General features: G+C 49.6%; 1 protein-coding gene across 2 annotated transcripts in view; it reads right to left on the bottom strand.

Moving 5' to 3' along the window:
• Nucleotides 1–19571, bottom strand: part of COMMD10 (COMM domain containing 10) — a 1018276-nt gene extending 998705 nt beyond the window's left edge. For both annotated transcript variants that reach the window (XM_078675543.1, XM_078675544.1), the window contains exon 1: nucleotides 19438–19571. In XM_078675543.1, coding sequence (XP_078531669.1) covers nucleotides 19438–19469 — 32 coding nt within the window. In that variant the 5' untranslated portion in view covers nucleotides 19470–19571. The remainder of the gene's footprint in view (nucleotides 1–19437) is intronic.
• Between the last annotated feature and the right edge of the window lie 2468 nt (nucleotides 19572–22039).

Genomic DNA, 22039 nt, shown 5'->3' with positions numbered 1-22039 from the left:
TAGGTGTAGACGAATCAGATAACCATGTTTCAGTCAGAATGGTTAGATCCGGTTCCAGAGAAGTGATGAGATCGGCGACCTCCGCGGAATGTCTTTGGGCCGATCTGCAATTGAGTAGTATGCATTTGAGGCTAGGGGTGCAGAGGGTGGAGGAAGGTTCTATAGTAAGGGGTACATTTGTGAGGTTGTTGGGGACGGTGCCTCTGTTGTTATCCTTTTGGTGTCTGAGGGGGTTAGAGATAATCGTTGGGATGGGCAGATGGATGGTGGCTAGGCGATTATGGGGAGCCGGGACGTAGGAGTGGAGAAGAGTGCGTATGTCATGGTCTGAGAACGTATTGGTAGTGCGTCTGGGGCGATTGGTGGTATTACGAGAGGGGATAGAAGTCCAGTGTGGGGAGTGTTGTGTGATAAGGCGAGTAGGAGGTGGGGAGGAGGTGTTGTTAGGTGTATTGTTCGGTGTAAAGGGAGTATTACGATTGGTGGTAATGCGATTGCGATTAGTAATGCGATTGGTGGAATTGCAAGAGGGGATAGAGGACCAGTGTGGGGGGTGTTGTGTGGTAAGGCGAGTAGGAGGTGAGCGGGAAGTGTTATTAGGTGTAAAGGTGGTGGTGGGAAGGGGGCGTCTGGGGTGTGTGATGAGCAACTCTTTGATGGAGTGTAGTTCTTCTTTCACTTGGAGGAGGGTGGACATAATCATGTTCAGCGTGGTGTTGGGCACGGCGTTGGGGAGGGGTGCTGACGGTGAACAGGCGTGTAGGTTGCTGAAGAGGGAGGGGAATCGGGGTGGAGAGGTGGAGCTGGTGAAGGGGTTGGAAGTGTTAGAGAGAGGGTTTGTGTTAGGGTTGGTGTTGGCGTTGTTGGAAAGGGCATCAGTGCTAGGAGGGGAAGGGTAAATGGGGGCGGTGTGGAGGCTGGCTGTTGCGGGGGTGGAGGAGGGATAGTGGGGAGTGAGAATGGGTGGTGAGAGGTTGAAGGAGGGGCGCAGGCTAGGCGTGACGGGAGTGCTAAGTGTGGGGGGGAGATAGGCGGACAGAAAGTCATGTTGTGTGGGGTGCAGTTGGGGGAGGAGGGGTGTTCTGAGGATATTGGTGTGAAGGGCGGGACGGGTGTGCAACGTATGGGGGGGGGATATGGGAGGATGAGCGGAGGTACGAGTGTTGGTAGGGGGGATGGGGGAGCGGGTGGTGAACGAGGGGGCGAGATCTATGTCTGTGATTGAGGGGTGGGGAGGGGTGGCTGCAGCCGGAGGGGAATTGGCTATGGTGCTGGGTGTGATGGTGAGGTGAGTGTCGTTCTGGGGCTGAACTGGGTTAGGAGGGTCGAGGCTGGGTGCTGTGATGTCAGGGGTGGTAGCATTGGGGGAGATATGTGTGTAAGTCCGATTGGATAGGTGCTCTTTGAAAGTGGGGAACAGGTTGTCAAGTAGTTCCAGGTTCCTGTCTGTCGATTGAATTAGGACAATCCCGTTATTGTAGATAGTGATGGTAGTTCTGCCTGGGAAGAGTTGGGATGGTGTGATTGAGAGTGTAAGGCCATGGGCGGATTTCCTGGTGGTGGAGACGGTGAGTAGGGTGAGGAACGCTTTTTTCCATTGAGCTCTGCGTGTGGTGTGGAAGATGATATCGGTGTTCAAGGGACCCTTGGCTGATGAGAAGTGGGTGTCGGCAAAGGGGGTTTCTGGGTGGGACCTAAGGAAGTCGTGTTTAAAGCGTTTAGCGGCTTTTTTGGTGAGCACGGGTGGATGAAAAATTGTATTAGTGTATGAAAAGGTGTATGTGATTGTCACGTGGATGATGTCATCAGTGATGTCATCAGTTATGTCATTTGAGATGTCATCAGTGATGTCACTGACCATGTCATGAATGATCTAATATGTGACATCATCAGCAGTGGATTGCGGGTGCGCGAAATATAGTTAGTACAACTAACTATATAGGAGCAATTTCATTGGTTTTGTATGAGTAAAATGTCCAGCTAACTATAACACCACTAAAACTTATAGTTTTTTGAGTGAATTTCAAAGGTTTTTTTAAAAACGAATTCCTAACTATATAACTCCTGAAACCTATGTTTTTTTCAGTGAATTTCAAAGGTTTTTTAAATGCTGATTCCTAACTATACAAGGCCTGAAACCTATGGTTATTTCAGTGAATTTCAAAGGTTTTTTAAATGCTAATTCCTAACTATATAAGGCCTGAAACCTATGGTTTCTTCAGTGAATTTCAAAGGTTTTTTAAATGCTAATTCCTAACTATATAAGGCCTGAAACCTATGGTTTTTTCAGTGTTTTTAAAAAAAAGAATTGATTGGTTAACTGGCTTATTAAGTGTATCTTAGTGAATACATATATTAGCGAGTAATGTTTAAATATTTAAATATATGCATGAGTGATGTAATATGTGACATCATCAGCAGTGCATTGCAGACGTGCAAGTTATAGTGAGTCCAACTAACTATAACGTGGGAATTTCAATGGTTTTATGAGAGTAAATTTTCCAGCTAACTATAACTGGTGTGTAACCTATGGTTTTTCCAGTGAATATATATATATATATATATATATATATATATATATATATAAAATTTCTATGGCAAAATGAAATCCCTCATTTTGTTCCTTTTCAAATTAAATGTATTAAGTGTTACCACTTTATTGCAATCAAGATGACTTCAGGTGTGCCATACTTTTGTCATAAGTAAGACTGTTAGCGTTCTAGTTGTTCTTTAGAACACTCTGGGACATTCTGTCATTGGGCTATAGTTGGGCTACATCTGGCTGATATTTGGGCTACATTTGGGCTCTTTTGTCTCTGGTGGCCATCTTGGGAGACTGCAAGAGGATTTGAGAAGTCACTCAAAATGTGCCCTAATTTTTCTTTCTTCAGCACTAATCATAATTTCTATGGCAAAATGAACCCCCTCATTTTGTTCCTTAGCAAATTAAATGTTTTAAGTGTTAACACTTTATTCCAATCAAGATGACTTCAGGTGTGCCATACTTTTGTCATAAGTAAGACTGTTAGCGCTCTAGTTGTTCTTTAGAACACTCTGGGACATTCTGTCATTGGGCTATAGTTGGGCTACATCTGGCTGATATTTGGGCTACATTTGTTTTTTTTTGTCTCTGGTGGCCATCTTTGGGCTACATTGGGCTACATTTGGGCTCTAACATATATATAGCCCAATGTAGCCCAATATATATTTTTGCAAAGTTAATTTTCGTAAAAACCACTGGGGCACATATCTTGAGACATAGCAAAGGCACATCGGGCTACCAGTCCCTACAATTTTGCCAAGTTTGGTGGAAAACCATTCAGCCGTTCGGGCTAAAAGTGAGTCCAACCGCCCTATGGAAATTAACATGGGGAAAACACGTTTTTGGACCCCCCTTTTATCTCGGCCCCCGCTTGACGAATCCCCCCCAAACTTTCAGGGAAGGAGCGGAGTGCCGCTTGGCAAAGTTAAGAAAAATTTCAGGAAGATTCCTCAACCGGCGCCAAAGTTATTACCAATAGAATGTTGCGATTTCCCTATGGAAAACAATCCTAACTATATATACCTACCTGGAATATATATATATATATATATATATATATATATATATATATATATATGAAAGTCTGCAACCAACAGCGATGGCTCAGGGGCAATGGTCGAAGTGGGCGAGATCGTAAGGGCACGGCGTGCCTCTACTTTTTAAATTTATTACAGTCCATTCCCCTACTTCTTTTTATTTAAAAAGCGTCCCAGGACTGCAGGAATGGTCCATATTAAAATGATAGCTTAATCATTTAGCCATGTCCCCTGTGTGGTGCATGCATATCGAGGAAGGCCTCTGCAGTGCCCACAACCTCCTGCCCCTTCCCTTCTGTATCTGGGGACACAGGCCTGAAAAACAACACTGAAAGAGCCGTCAGTGGGAAAACTGCTCCCTCTGATGGCTCTAATGCTGCAGTGATTTACTGCTCATTTACTGCCGACGATACCTGGCTGCCCCCACTGTGACCAATACAATGGTCACATCCGGAATGTTTGGTTGCCCCGCCCATGACCTCATATGCCCTTTATTTTCGGGCTCACCCAGACTGATGGACACCACCTGGAAAAGAAGAACAAGCATTAGAAATGCAATCGGGCTCGGATTTATTTGAGTTTGAGCTAATGGCATTGTAAATGCCAATGTATTGTTGCTATGTGTTATGGAGTGTGTTCATGTGGTGTGTACTGCCAGTAATCTCCTTGTGAGTGTGCGAATATTGCACCACTTGCCTGTGATGTCCTTCTTGTGAGTGTGAGAAGCTTGCACCTCTGCTGCCTGTGGTCTCCTTGTGAGTGTAAGAAGCTTGCACTGATGCTGCCTGTGATGTCGTTCTTGTGAGTGGGAGAAGATTGCACCTCAGCTGCCTGTGGTCTCCTTGTGAGTCTATGCACTGTCATCGCTAGCCTGTAGATATGCACGGTCATCGCTAGCCTGTAGATATGCATTGGCGTCACTAGCCTGTGGGTATGCACCGTCATCGCTAGCCTGTAGATATGCACTGTCATCGCTAGCCTGTAGATATGCGCTGTCATTGCTATCCTGTAGATATGCGCTGTCGTCGCTAGCCTGTAGATATGCATTATCATAGCTAGCCTGTAGATATGCACCGTCATCGCTAGCCTGTAGATATGCACTGTCATTGCTAGCCTGTAGATATGCATTGGCTTCACTAGCCTGTAGATATGCACCGTCATCGCTAGCCTGTAGATATGCACTGTCATTGCTAACCTGTAAATATGCATTTGCTTCACTAGCCTGTAGATATGCGCTGTCATCGCTAGCCTGTAGATATGCTCTGTCATCGCTAGCCTGTAGATATGCACTGTCATCGCTAGCCTAGCTAGATATGCATTGGCTTCACTAGCCTGTAGGTATGCACCGTCATCGCTAGCCTGTAGATATGCACTGTCATCGCTAGCCTGTAGATATGCACTGTCATCGCTAGCCTGTAGATATGCACTGTCATCGCTAGCCTGTAGATATGCACTGTCATCGCTAGCCTGTAGATATGCACTGTCATCGCTAGCCTGTAGATATGCACTGTCATCGCTAGCCTGTAGATATGCATTGGCTTCAAATGCCTGTAGATATGCACTGTCATCGCTAGCCTGTAGATATGATCTGTCATTGCTAGCCTGTACATATGCATTGTCATCGCTAGCCTGTAGATATGCACTGTCATCGCTAGCCTGTAGATATGCACTGTCATCGCTAGCCTGTAGCTATGCACTGTCATAGCTAGCCTGTAGCTATGCAATGTCATCGCTAGCCTGTAGCTATGCACTGTCATCGCTAGCCTGTAGATATGCTCTGTCATCGCTAGCCTGTAGATATGCACTGTCATCGCTAGCCTGTAGATATGCACTGACTTCGCTAGCCTGTAGATATGCACTGTCATCGCTAGCCTGTAGATATGCACTGTCATCGCTAGCCTGTAGAAATGCACTGTCATCGCGAGCCTGTAGATATGCACTGTCATCGCTAGCCTGTAGCTATGCACTGTCATCGCTAGCCTGTAGCTATGCACTGTCATCGCTAGCCTGTAGATATGCTCTGTCATCGCTAGCCTGTAGATATGCACTGTCATCGCTAGCCTGTAGATATGCACTGACTTCGCTAGCCTGTAGATATGCACTGTCATCGCTAGCCTGTAGATATGCACTGTCATCGCTAGCCTGTAGAAATGCACTGTCATCGCGAGCCTGTAGATATGCACTGTCATCGCTAGCCTGTAGATATGCATTGGCTTCGCTAGCCTGTAGATATGCATTGGCTTCGCTATCCTGTAGATATGCACTGTCATCGCTAGCCTGTAGATATGCTCTGTCATCGCTAGCCTGTAGATATGCATTGGCTTCACTAGCCTGTAGTTATGCACTGTCATCGCTAGCCTGTAGATATGCTCTGTCATCGCTAGCCTGTAGATATGCACTGTCATCGCGCGCCTGTAGATATGCACTGTCATCGCTAGCCTGTAGATATGCATTGGCTTCAAAAGCCTGTAGATATGCACTGTCATTGCTAGCCTGTAGATATGCATTGGCTTCACTAGCCTGTAGATATGCTCTGTCATTGCTAGCCTGTAGATATGCATTAGCTTCACTAGCCTGTAGATATGCACTGTCATCGCTAGCCTGTAGATATGCATTGGCTTCACTCTGCACTACGCACCACGCCTCTGCACTACGCACTACGCCTCTGCACTACGCACTACGCCTCTGCACTACGCCTCTGCACTACGCACTATGCCTCTGCACTACGCACTACGCCTCTGCACTATGCCTCTGCACTACGCCTCTGCACTACGCACTACGCCTCTGCACTGCGCACTACGCCTCTGCACTCTGCACTACGCAGTACGCCTCTGCACTACGCACTGCGCCTCTGCACTACGCACTACGCCTCTGCACTACGCACTCTGCACTACGCACTACGCCTCTGCACTACGCACTACGCCTCTGCACTACACACTACGCCTCTGCACTACGCACTACGCCTCTGCACTACGCACTACGCCTCTGCACTACGCACTACGCCTCTGCACTACACACTACGCCTCTGCACTACGCACTACGCCTCTGCACTACGCACCACGCCTCTGCACTACGCCTCTGCACTACGCACTACGCCTCTGCACTACGCCTCTGCACTACACACTACGCCTCTGCACTACGCCTCTGCACTACGCACTACGCCTCTGCACTCTGCACTACGCACCTGCACTACGCACTACGCCTCTGCACTACGCCTCTGCACTACGCACTACGCCTCTGCACTCTGCACTACGCCTCTGCACTCTGCACTACGCCTCTGCACTATGCCTCTGCACTACGCCTCTGCACTCTGCACTACGCCTCTGCACTACGCACTACGCCTCTGCACTACGCACTACGCCTCTGCACTACGCACTACGCCTCTGCACTACGCACTACGCCTCTGCACTACGCACTACGCCTCTGCACTACGCACTACACCTCTGCACTACGCACTACGCCTCTGCACTCTGCACTACACACTACGCCTCTGCACTACGCACTACGCCTCTGCACTACGCACTACACCTCTGCACTATGCACTACGCCTCTGCACTACGCCTCTGCACTACGCCTCTGCACTACGCACTACACCTCTGCACAACGCCTCTGCACTACGCACTACGCCTCTGCACTACGCACTCTGCACTACGCCTCTGCACTACGCCTCTGCACTACGCCTCTGCACTACGCCTCTGCACTCTGCACTACGCCTCTGCACTCTGCACTACGCCTCTGCACTCTGCACTACGCCTCTGCACTACGCACTACGCCTCTGCACTCTGCACTACGCCTCTGCACTACGCCTCTGCACTACGCCTCTGCACTACGCCTCTGCACTCTGCACTACGCCTCTGCACTCTGCACTACGCCTCTGCACTACGCACTACGCCTCTGCACTACGCACTACGCCTCTGCACTCTGCACTACGCCTCTGCACTACGCACTACGCCTCTGCACTACGCACTACGCCTCTGCACTACGCACTACGCCTCTGCACTACGCACTACGCCTCTGCACTACGCCTCTGCACTCTGCACTACGCACTACGCCTCTGCACTACGCACTACGCCTCTGCACTCTGCACTACGCCTCTGCACTCTGCACTACGCCTCTGCACTCTGCACTACGCCTCTGCACTACGCCTCTGCACTCTGCCTCTGCACTACGCGCTACGCCTCTGCACTACGCACTACGCCTCTGCACTACGCCTCTGCACTACGCACTACCCCTCTGCACTACGCACTACGCCTCTGCACTCTGCACTACGCACTACGCCTCTGCACTACGCACTACGCCTCTGCACTCTGCACTACGCCTCTGCACTCTGCACTACGCCTCTGCACTACACCTCTGCACTCTGCACTACGCCTCTGCACTACGCACTACGCCTCTGCACTACGCCTCTGCACTCTGCACTATGCCTCTGCACTCTGCACTACGCCTCTGCACTACACCTCTGCACTCTGCACTACGCCTCTGCACTACGCACTACGCCTCTGCACTACGCACTACACACTACGCCTCTGCACTACGCACTACGCCTCTGCACTACGCACTACGCCTCTGCACTACGCACTACGCCTCTGCACTACGCCTCTGCACTCTGCACTACGCCTCTGCACTACGCCTCTGCACTCTGCACTACGCCTCTGCACTACACCTCTGCACTCTGCACTACGCCTCTGCACTACGCACTATGCCTCTGCACTACGCCTCTGCACTACGCACTACGCCTCTGCACTACGCACTACACCTCTGCACTACGCACTACACCTCTGCACTATGCACTACGCCTCTGCACTCTGCACTACGCCTCTGCACTACGCCTCTGCACTACGCACTACGCCTCTGCACAACGCCTCTGCACTACGCACTACGCCTCTGCACTACGCACTCTGCACTACGCCTCTGCACTACGCCTCTGCACTACGCCTCTGCACTACGCCTCTGCACTACGCCTCTGCACTCTGCACTACGCCTCTGCACTCTGCACTACGCCTCTGCACTCTGCACTACGCCTCTGCACTCTGCACTACGCCTCTGCACTCTGCACTACGCCTCTGCACTACGCACTACGCCTCTGCACTACGCACTACGCCTCTGCACTACGCACTACCCCTCTGCACTACGCCTCTGCACTACGCACTACGCCTCTGCACTACGCACTACGCCTCTGCACTCTGCACTACGCCTCTGCACTCTGCACTACGCCTCTGCACTACGCCTCTGCACTCTGCCTCTGCACTACGCACTACGCCTCTGCACTACGCACTACGCCTCTGCACTACGCCTCTGCACTACGCACTACGCCTCTGCACTACGCACTACGCACTACGCCTCTGCACTACGCCTCTGCACTACGCACTACCCCTCTGCACTACGCACTACGCCTCTGCACTACGCACTACGCACTACGCCTCTGCACTACGCACTACGCCTCTGCACTCTGCACTACGCCTCTGCACTACACCTCTGCACTCTGCACTACGCCTCTGCACTACGCCTCTGCACTACGCCTCTGCACTCTGCACTACGCCTCTGCACTCTGCACTACGCCTCTGCACTCTGCACTACGCCTCTGCACTACACCTCTGCACTCTGCACTACGCCTCTGCACTACGCCTCTGCACTACGCACTACGCCTCTGCACTACGCACTACACCTACGCACTACGCCTCTGCACTACGCACTACGCCTCTGCACTACGCCTCTGCACTCTGCACTACGCCTCTGCACTCTGCACTACACACTACGCCTCTGCACTACACCTCTGCACTCTGCACTACGCCTCTGCACTACGCACTATGCCTCTGCACTACGCCTCTGCACTACGCACTACGCCTCTGCACTACGCACTACACCTCTGCACTACGGACTACACCTCTGCACTACGCACTACACCTCTGCACTATGCACTACGCCTCTGCACTACGCCTCTGCACTACGCCTCTGCACTACGCACGCCTCTGCACAACGCCTCTGCACTACGCCTCTGCACTACGCACTCTGCACTACGCCTCTGCACTACGCCTCTGCACTACGCCTCTGCACTACGCCTCTGCACTCTGCACTACGCCTCTGCACTCTGCACTACGCCTCTGCACTCTGCACTACGCCTCTGCACTCTGCACTACGCCTCTGCACTAAGCACTACACCTCTGCACTAAGCACTACGCCTCTGCACTACGCACTACGCCTCTGCACTACGCACTACGCCTCTGCACTACGCACTACGCCTCTGCACTACGCACTACGCCTCTGCACTACGCACTACGCCTCTGCACTACGCACTACCCCTCTGCACTACGCCTCTGCACTCTGCACTACGCCTCTGCACTACGCACTACGCCTCTGCACTCTGCACTACGCCTCTGCACTCTGCACTACGCCTCTGCACTACGCCTCTGCACTACGCCTCTGCACTCTGCCTCTGCACTACGCACTACGCCTCTGCACTACGCCTCTGCACTACGCCTCTGCACTACGCACTACGCCTCTGCACTACGCACTACGCACTACGCCTCTGCACTACGCACTACGCCTCTGCACTACGCACTACCCCTCTGCACTACGCACTACGCCTCTGCACTCTGCACTACGCCTCTGCACTACGCACTATGCCTCTGCACTCTGCACTACGCCTCTGCACTCTGCACTACGCCTCTGCACTCTGCCTCTGCCTCTGCACTACGCACTACGCCTCTGCACTACGCACTACGCCTCTGCACTACGCCTCTGCACTACGCACTACGCCTCCGCACTACGCCTCTGCACTACGCACTACGCCTCTGCACTCTGCACTACGCCTCTGCACTACGCACGCCTCTGCACTACGCCTTTGCACTACGCACTACGCCTCTGCACTACGCACTACACCTCTGCACTACGCACTACGCCTCTGCACTACGCCTCTGCACTACGCACTACGCCTCTGCACTACGCACTCTGCACTCTGCACTACGCCTATGCACTACGCCTCTGCACTACGCCTCTGCACTACGCACTACGCCTCTGCACTACGCCTCTGCACTACACACTACGCCTCTGCACTACGCCTCTGCACTACGCACTACGCCTCTGCACTACGCACTACGCCTCTGCACTACGCACTACGCCTCTGCACTACGCACTATGCCTCTGCCCTACGCCTCTGCACTACGCACTACGCCTCTGCACTACGCACTCTGCACTACGCACTACGCCTATGCACTACGCACTACGCCTCTGCACTACGCCTCTGCACTACGCCTCTGCACTACGCACTACGCCTCTGCACTACGCACTACGCCTCTGCACTACGCCTCTGCACTACGCACTACGCCTCTGCACTACGCCTCTTCACTACGCACTACGCCTCTGCACTACGCACTACGCCTCTGCACTACGCACTACGCCTCTGCACTACGCCTCTGCACTATGCACTACGCCTCTGCACTACGCACTACGCCTCTGCACTATGCACTACGCCTCTGCACTACGCCTCTGCACTACGCACTACGCCTCTGCACTACGCCTCTGCACTACGCACTACGCCTCTGCACTACGCACTACGCCTCTGCACTACGCCTCTGCACTACGCACTACGCCTCTGCACTACGCACTACGCCTCTGCACTACGCACTCTGCACTCTGCACTACGCCTATGCACTACACCTCTGCACTATGCACTACGCACTACACCTCTGCACTACGCACTACGCCTCTGCACTACGCCTCTGCACTACGCACCAGATCTGATGCATGTGATTCTCTACAAAAAACAGCAGTGCACACGCTCCCAGCACCATCTGCCTTCAATTACCGGCACCTCTGACAGCTGGTAATTGAGGATTTATGTATTCTTCTGCCGAACACTTTATGCAGCGCTCGCACCATCTGGATTGCATTACACGGCCACTCTGACAGCTCCTAATTAAGATTAATCACTCTGCCGTGCTCGTTCTCGCACAGAATATGCCACATCGGGCACGAGTAAATTACTTACAGCCTATCAGGTCAACACTACTAAATACACAGCACAGCGAAGACGAATCACTAGGCAGATTCCATAAAAACTAAGGAATGTGCCAGCCTGGACCCCTTTCTGCATTGAACACATTAGGGCTCGCAAGCTCCGCCTCCACGAAGTGGAGGCTTAGGCCCGAGCCCTAAAAAGGGATAAAGTGAGGAATTCCTGGCTGGCTGAAATCTGCTCTCCAGCCAGCCAGAACTGGTAAATAGGCGGAAGACGGCTGCTGTAGAAGAGGCCCCCAGCTGACCCTGCCCCACCAGCCTCTCCTGGAAATTTTTCTGCCTGCCCGCCCAGAGGTCTCCAGCCCCTCCTTTGCAGACCTGCTCTTTTCTCCGCACTGGGGCCTGCAAGACGAGTCAGGACTACCTCTGAACTCCATGCTCGCTCGTAAATGAACATCAAGTAAGTTGGAAAAATTAAAGAATACCTTGGTGTATTTTTTTTACAATAGTTTAATATATTAATCAGCTACTTTTCTTATGTTATTTTCTTTATGGCTACTCTGTATGTGTTCAGAGATGTGGTCTTTTAAAAACATACTGTTGACCTTTTAAAAAAAAAAATAGCATTTAAGCGTCACAAGTTCTGTGACCCCCGAGCACCAGAGCCCCTTTCGAACCCCATCCCGGGTCAGACTATGAAAACAAATAGGCCCTGGCACCAAGCTCAGACTGGCCATACCGGACATGGGAGGAGAGGCAGGTTTTGTAACTGGGGACCGGATTTGCACCAGTGCTGCAAAATCGGACCCCAGTAACAAAACGAGCATTTGCAATGCAATAGGTGCAATAGGTCTTGCATTTGCAAAATTTTAAGCTATTGGCATTGTAAATGACAATGTCTTTTATTTATCTCTTTTCAAAACCAACACATAGATAAAAGGTGTGTCATTTACAATGCCAGTGGCTCAAAGTCTCGCAAATGCGAGACCAATTGCATTGCAAATGCTTGTTTAAAGGCCTCCCAAGAATGTGTGCAGACCACAAACATCCTAGGATCCCAAAACGCAAAACAGATACTGAAAACGAACAAATAAATGTACTTGTTTTAAAAAGCATTTACAATTGTCATTTCTTTCATGTTTACACACGATCACACAGTGCTTTGGTGTTTTAATACATCACAGAGTTACCACCTCAAGGTGAGAAGACGGAAACAAAACTCTGTTGCAAGAACGTAGCAGCCAGGCTGCTTGGTGCTTTAATCTCAAAGATGTTATTTTGTGCAATAAAGAATTCTGAAGTCGACAAAGTTAATAGCCCCTAAGGAGTGTAAACTGCCCCAGATCACCATATGTGAAAGTTACATCAAGACTCAAATGGTTGTTTTGTACATTGAAATCGCCGCGGTCTGTGAAACAAAAAAAAAGAAACATTTTTATCGAACTGAATTTGTACAAAGCTGTTCTAATGTGCTCCAAGATGAATATGAAGTCATGCTTGCACAGCTACACTAATTTCTCAAAAAGTGTGTGTGTCATTGAAGTTTACGGCAGTGTACACTCCATAATAAGAGTTATTTTTTAAGTTCATAAACAAAAATCAAACGACTTTGAAACCATTTAATGCTCACGTGTTTTTGTTAAAAAGAAATATGCCCTTAAATAAAGTAACTGGTGACCATGTAACGCGCTTTAAAGCCCTCTGGTTGTGTGTCTGCCTCTGTGAGCAGGTCATTGCCACGTATAAAGAGGTCGCAAACTCTTTAATGCAAGCATTTGTAATGCAATAGGTCTTGCATTTACGCAAGACCTATTGCATTACCAATGGGAGGCATCATGGACAATGGGAGGGGGCAGGCATTACGGACAATGGGAGGGGGAGGCATCACGGCCAACGGGGGCGGGTGGGATTGAAAGGCACGGACAACGGGAGGGGGTGAGTGGGGGAGTGAAAGGCATGGAGAATGGGAGAGAGGGCTGGGGGATTGAAATGCACAGACAACGGGATGGAGGGCGGGGGGAGTTAAAAGCACGGACAACAGGAGGGGGGTGGGGGGAGTGAAAGGCCCGGACAACGGGAGGGAGGGCGGGGGGAGTAAAAGGCATGGATAACGCTCACAAACAACGGGAGAGAGGGCGGGGGATAGTAAAATGCATGGACAACGCACAGACAATGGGAGGAAGGGGGGAGTGAAAGGTACGGACAATAGGAGGCAGGTGAAAAGCACGGACAATGGGATGGAGGGCGGGGCAGGGGAAAGAAGGCAGCAAAACATGTCCTGCGTGCTGTAGGAGAATCTCATTAACGAAAATAGTGCTCACAGTCTAAAATAACACTTACTGTGTAACACACGGAGTAAAGGGGCCAGTCGCCATGGGAGATGACAAATGGAGAGGAGGCGGTACTAAGGAGGGACTAACAAGCCTATCGAAGAATCTTAAGCCAGCATTTAGGACGGACAATGACACAAGCCAATGGCAAATATGTGCAGGGAGTGGGCAGAGCTTCTACTCCGTACTCCGGAGCTTCTATTCCGTACTCCTCTACAATAAGCCTCGCAGAACAGCGCATGCGCGCTGACTCTAGGCTCGTCCTAACCAGCAGAACAGTGCAGCAAAATTACTATCTCTTAAAAAACACTTAACTCACTGCAGAGTTCCTTGTAAACCCAGTATTTATTCTGCAACTAGTGTTAAGACTGTTATCTCTGATTGTTTATCTTCATGTTGGAGATAGATTGGAGATTTGTTTGTTGGCAGTTTTGAGTTTTGACTCATCCAATGTAACGCACAGGGGTAATATGCCTGCTGCAAAGAAGCTGCACCATACAGATGGCATAAATGTATTTAATGTTCCAAAGTTCTTATTAAATAATGGGAAAGCTGGATCGGTAGTTTGTGGCTGTCATTAATTCATTGATGATTAAACCCATATTTTATAGGGACCTCTAAAAAATAGTATCTGTGAAATACACAAAACATTTAGAAACGTCATATTATTGAATGCATAAAGATAAATTAACCGTTGCCAATACTTCTCAGTTTTTGCTACAAAAATGTCAAACACCAATTAGAATCGGAATCAATAGCTAAACTGCAGGTTAGTTTGGTGAACGACTGGTCCCTTTGCATATGAGAGATGACTGGTACAAATTGGAATAGTATTATGGCTTCAAAGCACAGGCAGGAAATGTACAGGAAGGTCAAAAAGGCAAGTGGTCCTGTGTGAAGGTCCTTAGGAATAACATTAATGTGCTTACCTCAGAGGTCTACCCAGAGGCCTTCTTTTGGAGATAAGTTGTGCAGGAAGCTTTGTACTAAACTGCTCATTTGTATTATTCATGCAGAAATCCAGGTCAAAGGATATTCAGAAAGAATCTGTGTCTTACACGAACAGTGATCCGTGACATTTATATAAAATAAGCATACATAACTACAATAATGCATTGAAAAAGGCTTTACAGTAACTGGGTCGGACTGGCCGTACCGGGCATCAGACGTTTCCCAAGCCATCCGGGAGGGTAGGGGGTCGGTTTAGTTAGTGGGGGCCGGTTTTGTAGCAGTGCAGGAGTTTTAAAAAACACTGCAAAGTTCCTTGTATATTCAGCAGGTTCCGGGAAACAATAAATGATGTTGGTCATCAACGTACCTGAAGAGAGAGATGAGATGGAGTTTTGTCTAATGGCTGTTTTGACTCATCTAAGGTAGTGCAGAAGGTTAACTTGCCTGATGAAGAGAACATGTACCATGCATATCAAAGAACAATCATTTATGTGCATAGCTCAGTGGGTTACTGTGTTTTGTTCATTTCCCTAATGAAAATATAATTTTGCCTTTTACTGTCAAGATCTATTTCAAGTTTTTTGGGAGTAGAAGAGTTAGCCAAGCCCGACAGTTCAAAAGATATCCTTTGCAGGACACTTGAATACATAACGCATATGTTTGAGCAGCTAGCTGGCTGACATGAATGGGGAGGAGTCCTGGTGGGTTTCCTTGAGTCACATCAGATTCTCATGAATAGTCCCTTTCTCTTCTGAGGTCTGCTTAACCCCTTCCTTGCTGTCCAGGCACGCAACAAAGGCACACCTGTGTACAAGAGGAGCCTTGTATTCATGTCCTCAAAGTTTGAGACAAAAAATACTCATTGATTTCTGAACAATGAGTGTAAAAGCGTTACGGTAACATGTCGTTCCTGCTTCTTTTTCGCATGCTTTGCATAATCTTGCACTCCCTATGAGTGTTTGCTTTTTCCAGGATACTATTTTTTTCAGGCAGTGCATAATTTGAATTGAGTCACATCAAGGTGTTTATAATGGGGCAGAATTGGTTTGTAGCTGAAGACAGTGCAAGTGTCTCTCAGTGAGGCAGAAGGGTGTTTGGGGGGGATAGGATGTGGCACTATGGCCAGTGCTACCGAATTTGGAACTGGGGAACAAGGTTCAGCCTTCATGACTAGTCCACTAGACCACTCTCCTGAGGGAGCACATTCCCCTACTAGACCTTAGAAGGCCCACCTAGAACTTAGAAGCCCTTGCATCTTAGCACCTTGAAGGCCTGTCCACCACAATCCATACTGAAGTTCACCTCCAGTCTTGAAGGCAGGCCTAAAAAGCAGCACACCCTCGAACAGCAGTGCCTTTGTCACTGAGGTCATAGGACCCTTGAGGCCAGTCCGCCTCACTCATTGGTGCCTCCATTGGCTTTGTTCCAGCAATTCTAATGCAACTCACCAGGGATTGGCAATGCAGAATTTGCATGCATAACGCAAAGCTCCAAGTCATATTTTAAAAGCCACGCAAAGCCACTTTGCATGTCTTGAATGGCTTCATAAATATGAAGTAATGCAACGCAGCGCAAAGTGCTGCGTTGCCTTACTGTGCGCAAAGGAGGTGTTGCGGTGGGTGTTGGGTGGGAGACTGGTTTTGTAACCAGGGACTGGTTTTGCAGCAATGCTGCAAAATCAGCCCCCAGTAACAAAACCAGCAGAACTGTGCAGCATAATGACTCACTCTTAAAAACACATAAATCACTGCAGAGTTCCTTGTAAACCCAGTAGCTTTCCTGCAACAATAAAAATTTCCACGCAACTCCCACGGTTTCTGATGTATTCACAGATTTACAAGGACTTCTAAACTTGAAATATTATTTCTCCTTCTTGTTTCCTCTTTCTATGTGTGCTGCTGCATTTTGCAGCACACATAGAAAGAGGAAAGATTCTCTTAGAATTGTGTTTGTACTGTAAGGTGCATGCAACAGAGGCATCCGTGCACCATGGTGCAAGAGTGCCTGCATTGGCACTGGGTAGCCAAAATGGCATCAGCACTGGGAAAAAGGATAGGAATGCACCTTATTGGATCAATACGGTGCATTCCTGCCCTTTCCCTGTGATGCAGGGCAGCGCATTAAAGTAACTTGCTGCGCTGTCCTACGCCACTATTTCCATAAATATGCCCCTAAGTTTGCAAACTTTGCGGTCTCTCTGCTTCATGCACAAGCACTTTTAGCATGTCCTGCCTTCTTTGAGGCCACTGCAATTATGCAGCAATGGAAGACAAAATTATGTTGCAGTGTTGACTAAATCCTGAGCAAAAAAGGCTGCAGCGTATAGTTGTACATTTTCTGATACTTTATTATTTGGCATTTTTACACATAGCAAAAAATATTAAAAGTGTAAAAGTAATACCAATTAAACATACTGCAATCTAAAGGTCGCATGCACAGCTTTGTAGGGCTCATTTATGGTAGAGAGAACACTTCAGGGCCAAGTATTAATTTCTGAAGTCGTAGAGATATGTCGGGAGATGGTGGACGCTCACAATGCTCCTATCCTGCTGCACTAGAGCCATGGGGCAGGCAGGAACTACTGAGCTTCTGCCACGGGGTGATGGGGGGTGAGGTTTTTTGTCACTGATTTGCCAGATGCATTATTCTGTGGCTCTGCAAAAATAGCCAATCAAAACTGATCCCACACTTTACTTTTAGGCAATGAGGGCAAGGAATCACAAGCTTTAAAGGAAGGCATCTCAGCACTCGACAATCAATCAACAGACACAATAAAGTTGATCTCAAACTCAGTGCTTATGTTTACATGAACGAAAGTAACTAAGTACTACAAGCTGCACTACATAAAAATAGTAAATAAATGCTCATGAAGTAAATATAGCCTTCATCTTGGATATGTCCAAATGGGCTATATGCAAATCAGTCTTTACCCTGTGCCACATGGGAACAGTCCAGCCCGAATTGCCGAGCCAGGTCCTCCCTGGACCGGAAACAAGCATCCTAGGACTAGTTTCAGGGTTTCATCCCTCATCAGCCAGGAAAGCTTGATTCCAGTGGCACAGTGAGCCCAGGACCCATGTCTGGGCATACCTGGCTTACTTAGGGCGGGAAAGCAAAAGACACACAAATGATGGACGGAATGCAGAACAAATCAAATCATTCACCCCCAGTCAAGAGATCTAGGTTAAATCCATCATTCTTTTGCTCACCATGCCACCCAGTTTAGACTGGGCCATATGCAAATCAGTCTTGACCCTGTGCCTCATGGGAACAGTCCAGCCCCAACTGCCAAGCCAGGACCTCCCTGGACCGGAAACAAGCATCCTAGGACCGGTTTCAGGGTTTCACCCCTCAACAGCCAGGATAGCTTGATTCCAGTGGCACAGTGAGCCCAGAACCCATGTCTGGGCAAACCTTGTATTAAACCTCAAATATGTGTTTCTATTGGTAGCATTAAATAACGTCCTAAGCTGTAACTAGTCAGTGAAATGCCAAACACCCTAAAAATTAGGATGTTTTGCTCTTTCTAGCCACACCTCTGAATCCGTCCACAGAACCAATCCCCTGATTATTCCCGCCCCTGATGCTCCACCCACAGTTCACCTACTGTTTTTCCCCACTTCGACCACTGCTCAGGGGTGCTTCATTAACCCCACCTCAATTAGCAGCTGCAGGCACATTACAATGGTAAATCTCAAAGCAACCTATTAATGCGTTTGGTTTGCAAAACATATTAAAAGTGTAAAAGTAATATCAATTAAACATACTGCAATCTAAAGGTGGTGTGTGCAGTTTTGTAGGGCTCATTTATGGTAGAGAGAACCCTTCCGGGCCAAGTATTAGTTTCTGCAGTCATACAGATATGTCGGGAGATGGTGGACGCTCACAAGGCTCCTATCCTGCTGCACTAGGGCCATGGGCCAGTCAGGAACTACTGAGCTTCTGCCATGGGGGTGTGAGGTTGTTTGTCACTGATTTGCCAGATGCATAATACTGTGGCTCTGCAAACATAGCCAAGCAAAACTGATTACACACTTTACTTTTAAGGTAATGAGGGCAAGGAATCACACGCTTTATAGGAAGGCAGCTCAGTACTCGACAATCAATCAACAGACACAATAAAGTTGATCTCAAACTCAGTGCTTATGTTTACATGAACGAAAGTACCTAAGCACTACAAGCTGCACTACATAAAAATAGTAAATAAATGCTCATGAAGTAAATATAGCCTTCATCTCGGATGTGTCCCAATGGTCCTTATGTCCTGAATTTTTGTCCGGTTGTCCTGAACTTTTACAGACCTGCCAAGAATTTGCCTTAATGTCAGGCGGTCATCCTATGTTTCTGATTAAATCGCAATAACGCTGATCAGTGTGCAAGCATAGAGCATTTGTGTGATGGATTAGGGTTTAGAAAAATTCCAAGAATGATTATTTCATAAGCGCAACCTCTCATTCAGAAGCAGCAATGGTTTTGTTAACTTCATTGCCTAGCCCTTAACACATCGCTATTTGAATGGGGATGTACTGGAGGACATTAAAATATATGTCTAATTAAGAGCTATACACACTGCTTGGAAAAACGAGTCGTGAACAACTATACTGATGTCCACTTCCCCTACCTGGGGCTCTCTGGAATTATCACTGCTGCCATGATCAGCCTTCAGTGGGCGCCGCCAATTTGCAATTTGATGTACGAATGTCACGTGACAGAAGTCAGCTGCCCGATCTAAGACGAAGGACTAGAAGAGCAGCCCTAGTGATGTGCATAGGAGTAACGCACTCAGCACAGCGTTCAGCAGCAGATGTGTGAAGTTTCAAATGCGCAGACTGCTATGGATTTTGGAAAATGAATGCATATTTAAACACGCCATTTTTATAACTATTTTCAATAAGCAATTAGCAGAATCAGTTAATAAAAAATATTGTTGAACAAATGTACATACGTTAAACATATAACCTTATATTACTGTTTGCAGTTATTATACACTATAGAGCATTGCTAAGCTCACATTTGTACTGTGTAAAATGCAGTTTCTTTTCATTTACATCAAGCTCGATATGTAGCAGTTGTAACAAGATGGCTGCCCCCTTTCCTACAGTTGTTTGACGGCGTGCATGCCTGCACACGTTCATCACGTGGTACTGCTGGCTACATACTGGTGAGGCTGATTGTCACTGTCTGCGGTGTAACGGGCTTTGAGAACTTCTCATGCGAGTCTCTGTGGAAAAATGAGACAACAGGTCTCCATGAATAAGTGCATGGAACATAAAATTACGTTTTCTTTCTGTGCGCGAGATGTCCTGTTATGGATATTTTTGCATGATGACTGTTTATGAGGATGCTATAGCTGAGAAGCTCCTTGATGGCTGCCTAGGTACCGTGATCAGGACATTAAATTATCGGCCCCGGTTGTATTTGGAAGCGTACATTGGAGTGGATCCATATCGAGCCCTATAGTCATGACCTTAACCGTAAATGCAAAATACTGACTTATGTCTGTACGTTTAATGTTAAAACTTTAAGGTAATCTGTTACAGCAATGTTGTTCCTATTAACATTTCACATGTTTTACTTAATCTTATATTCACTAAGTGTTAGCTATTTCCAGGATGTTGTGTCTCTCTTTTTTTCCCGTGTAGCCTACTTCTCTTGTATAGTGCGTACTTTGAACGGATTCACCTCTAGGTATGTATAATGAGCCATGAATGAGAGCTCTGATATGAGGCTGAAGGCAGTGCAAGTTTCTCACATTGTCTTTCAGTGGGTCAAAAAGGTGTTAAGAGGGGCGTGGCCAAGATGGCGGCAGTGTAGGATGTGTCCCTCCCGCGCCGCCTGGCAATAAGCTTTGTTTTCGCCCTACCCGGTGCCCATCTGCGCTGCCACGGGGGTGGCTGGCGGTTCCTGCACCGTGCTGGTTCTGGCGGTACCGATATTTTGGGACAAGTCGCTGGAAATCTGCCCTGCTGCTGTGCCGCGGCCTTGGTGTCCCCTGGCCCGCGTGGAGTGCTGTGCTGCGGCCTGTGAGCGGCGGAGCAGTGTGCCTTGAACTGGCGCTGGCTAGCGTTGCCCTGCACGACCCGGGCTGGCAGTGATTGCTGGGCCTGGGCAGGATTGGGGCTCTGCTGTGAGCGGCGCCCGGGCCGGAGTCCCGAGCGAGCCGGCCGTGCAGGCGGCGGGTGCTGCCGGAGGTGAGGAGCGGAGGGGCGGCTCCCTGGAGGCTGGGCGGTCGGTCCGCAACTCGGCGGACGTGTGGCACAGTGAATTGGAGTTGGCGGCGGGGGGCACCGGAGAGCGGTGAGACGCGGAGTCTGGTGGCAAACGAGGGCCCCCCCCCCTGCGGAGGGTCTGAGAGGCGAGCAGAGAGGTGAGGCGGAATGGAGGGATAGCTGTCCGGTGCCTTGGGGGTCGGCCCGCGGTTCGGCGGACATGGTGGGGCCCGGCGCGGGGTCTCTCAGAGACAGACTGCGCGGGTGCTGACAGGCGGGCCCCTCCCCTGCGGTGACCGCCTGCGGGCGGAGTCTGGCGGCCTTTGAGGAGCGGTGTGGATCGGTGCGGGCCTGCGGATCGGAGGGCTGCATGCTGGGTTTCTGGTGAGGCACGGCCTACTTCCCCCCTGCTGCGGCTGCGGCCTGGAAGAGGGCCTGAGAATTGGTGGCAGCGCGGGCCCCCAACGAGTGCTGGCGAGATCGGCCATTGCGGCGGGGGTAGCGATGACCCTCCTTGCGGGGCGTGATTGTGGCTGGCTGGGCCTGGTGTTGGTGGCAGGCTCGGGGCACAGTATTTCGGCCCGGGGTTCGGCGGGCAAGGAGCGTGCCGGACGGAGTGAGCCTTGCTGGGGCCCGTCCCCACTCCCACTAGAGTAGCGCTGTGGAGTTGGTGAGAGGCCTCATATCGACCCGCATTTCGGCGGGCAGCGCCTTGGGGCCTTGGTGCTAGTATGCCCTCCTGGTAGTTGCTCCACGGTTGGTGGAGATATCACGAGCAATCTGGGACTTACAGGCCTGGCGGAAGCGAGGCGGTAGAGCAGCGGGGCGCGACGGGCGGAGTGGCCCAGAACAAGCGAGCAGAGGCAGGGGGGCGGTGACGGGCCCTTGGACTGTTGACGGGGGCCTGTGTCTGCGGCGGCCTGTGAGTGGGCTGTGGGCCCGAAGTGACTCTATTATGGCCACCAACAGGGGCAAGACAGACAAGGCACCTAAGGACCCGCTACTGAAGCCGGG

Source organism: Lissotriton helveticus, chromosome 2_1 (assembly GCF_964261635.1).
Source record: "Lissotriton helveticus chromosome 2_1, aLisHel1.1, whole genome shotgun sequence".
In the NCBI taxonomy this organism is placed as follows: Eukaryota; Metazoa; Chordata; class Amphibia; order Caudata; family Salamandridae; genus Lissotriton; species Lissotriton helveticus.
The sequence above is the reverse complement of the archived record's forward strand: the minus strand, read 5'-3'. Positions and strand labels throughout refer to the sequence as shown.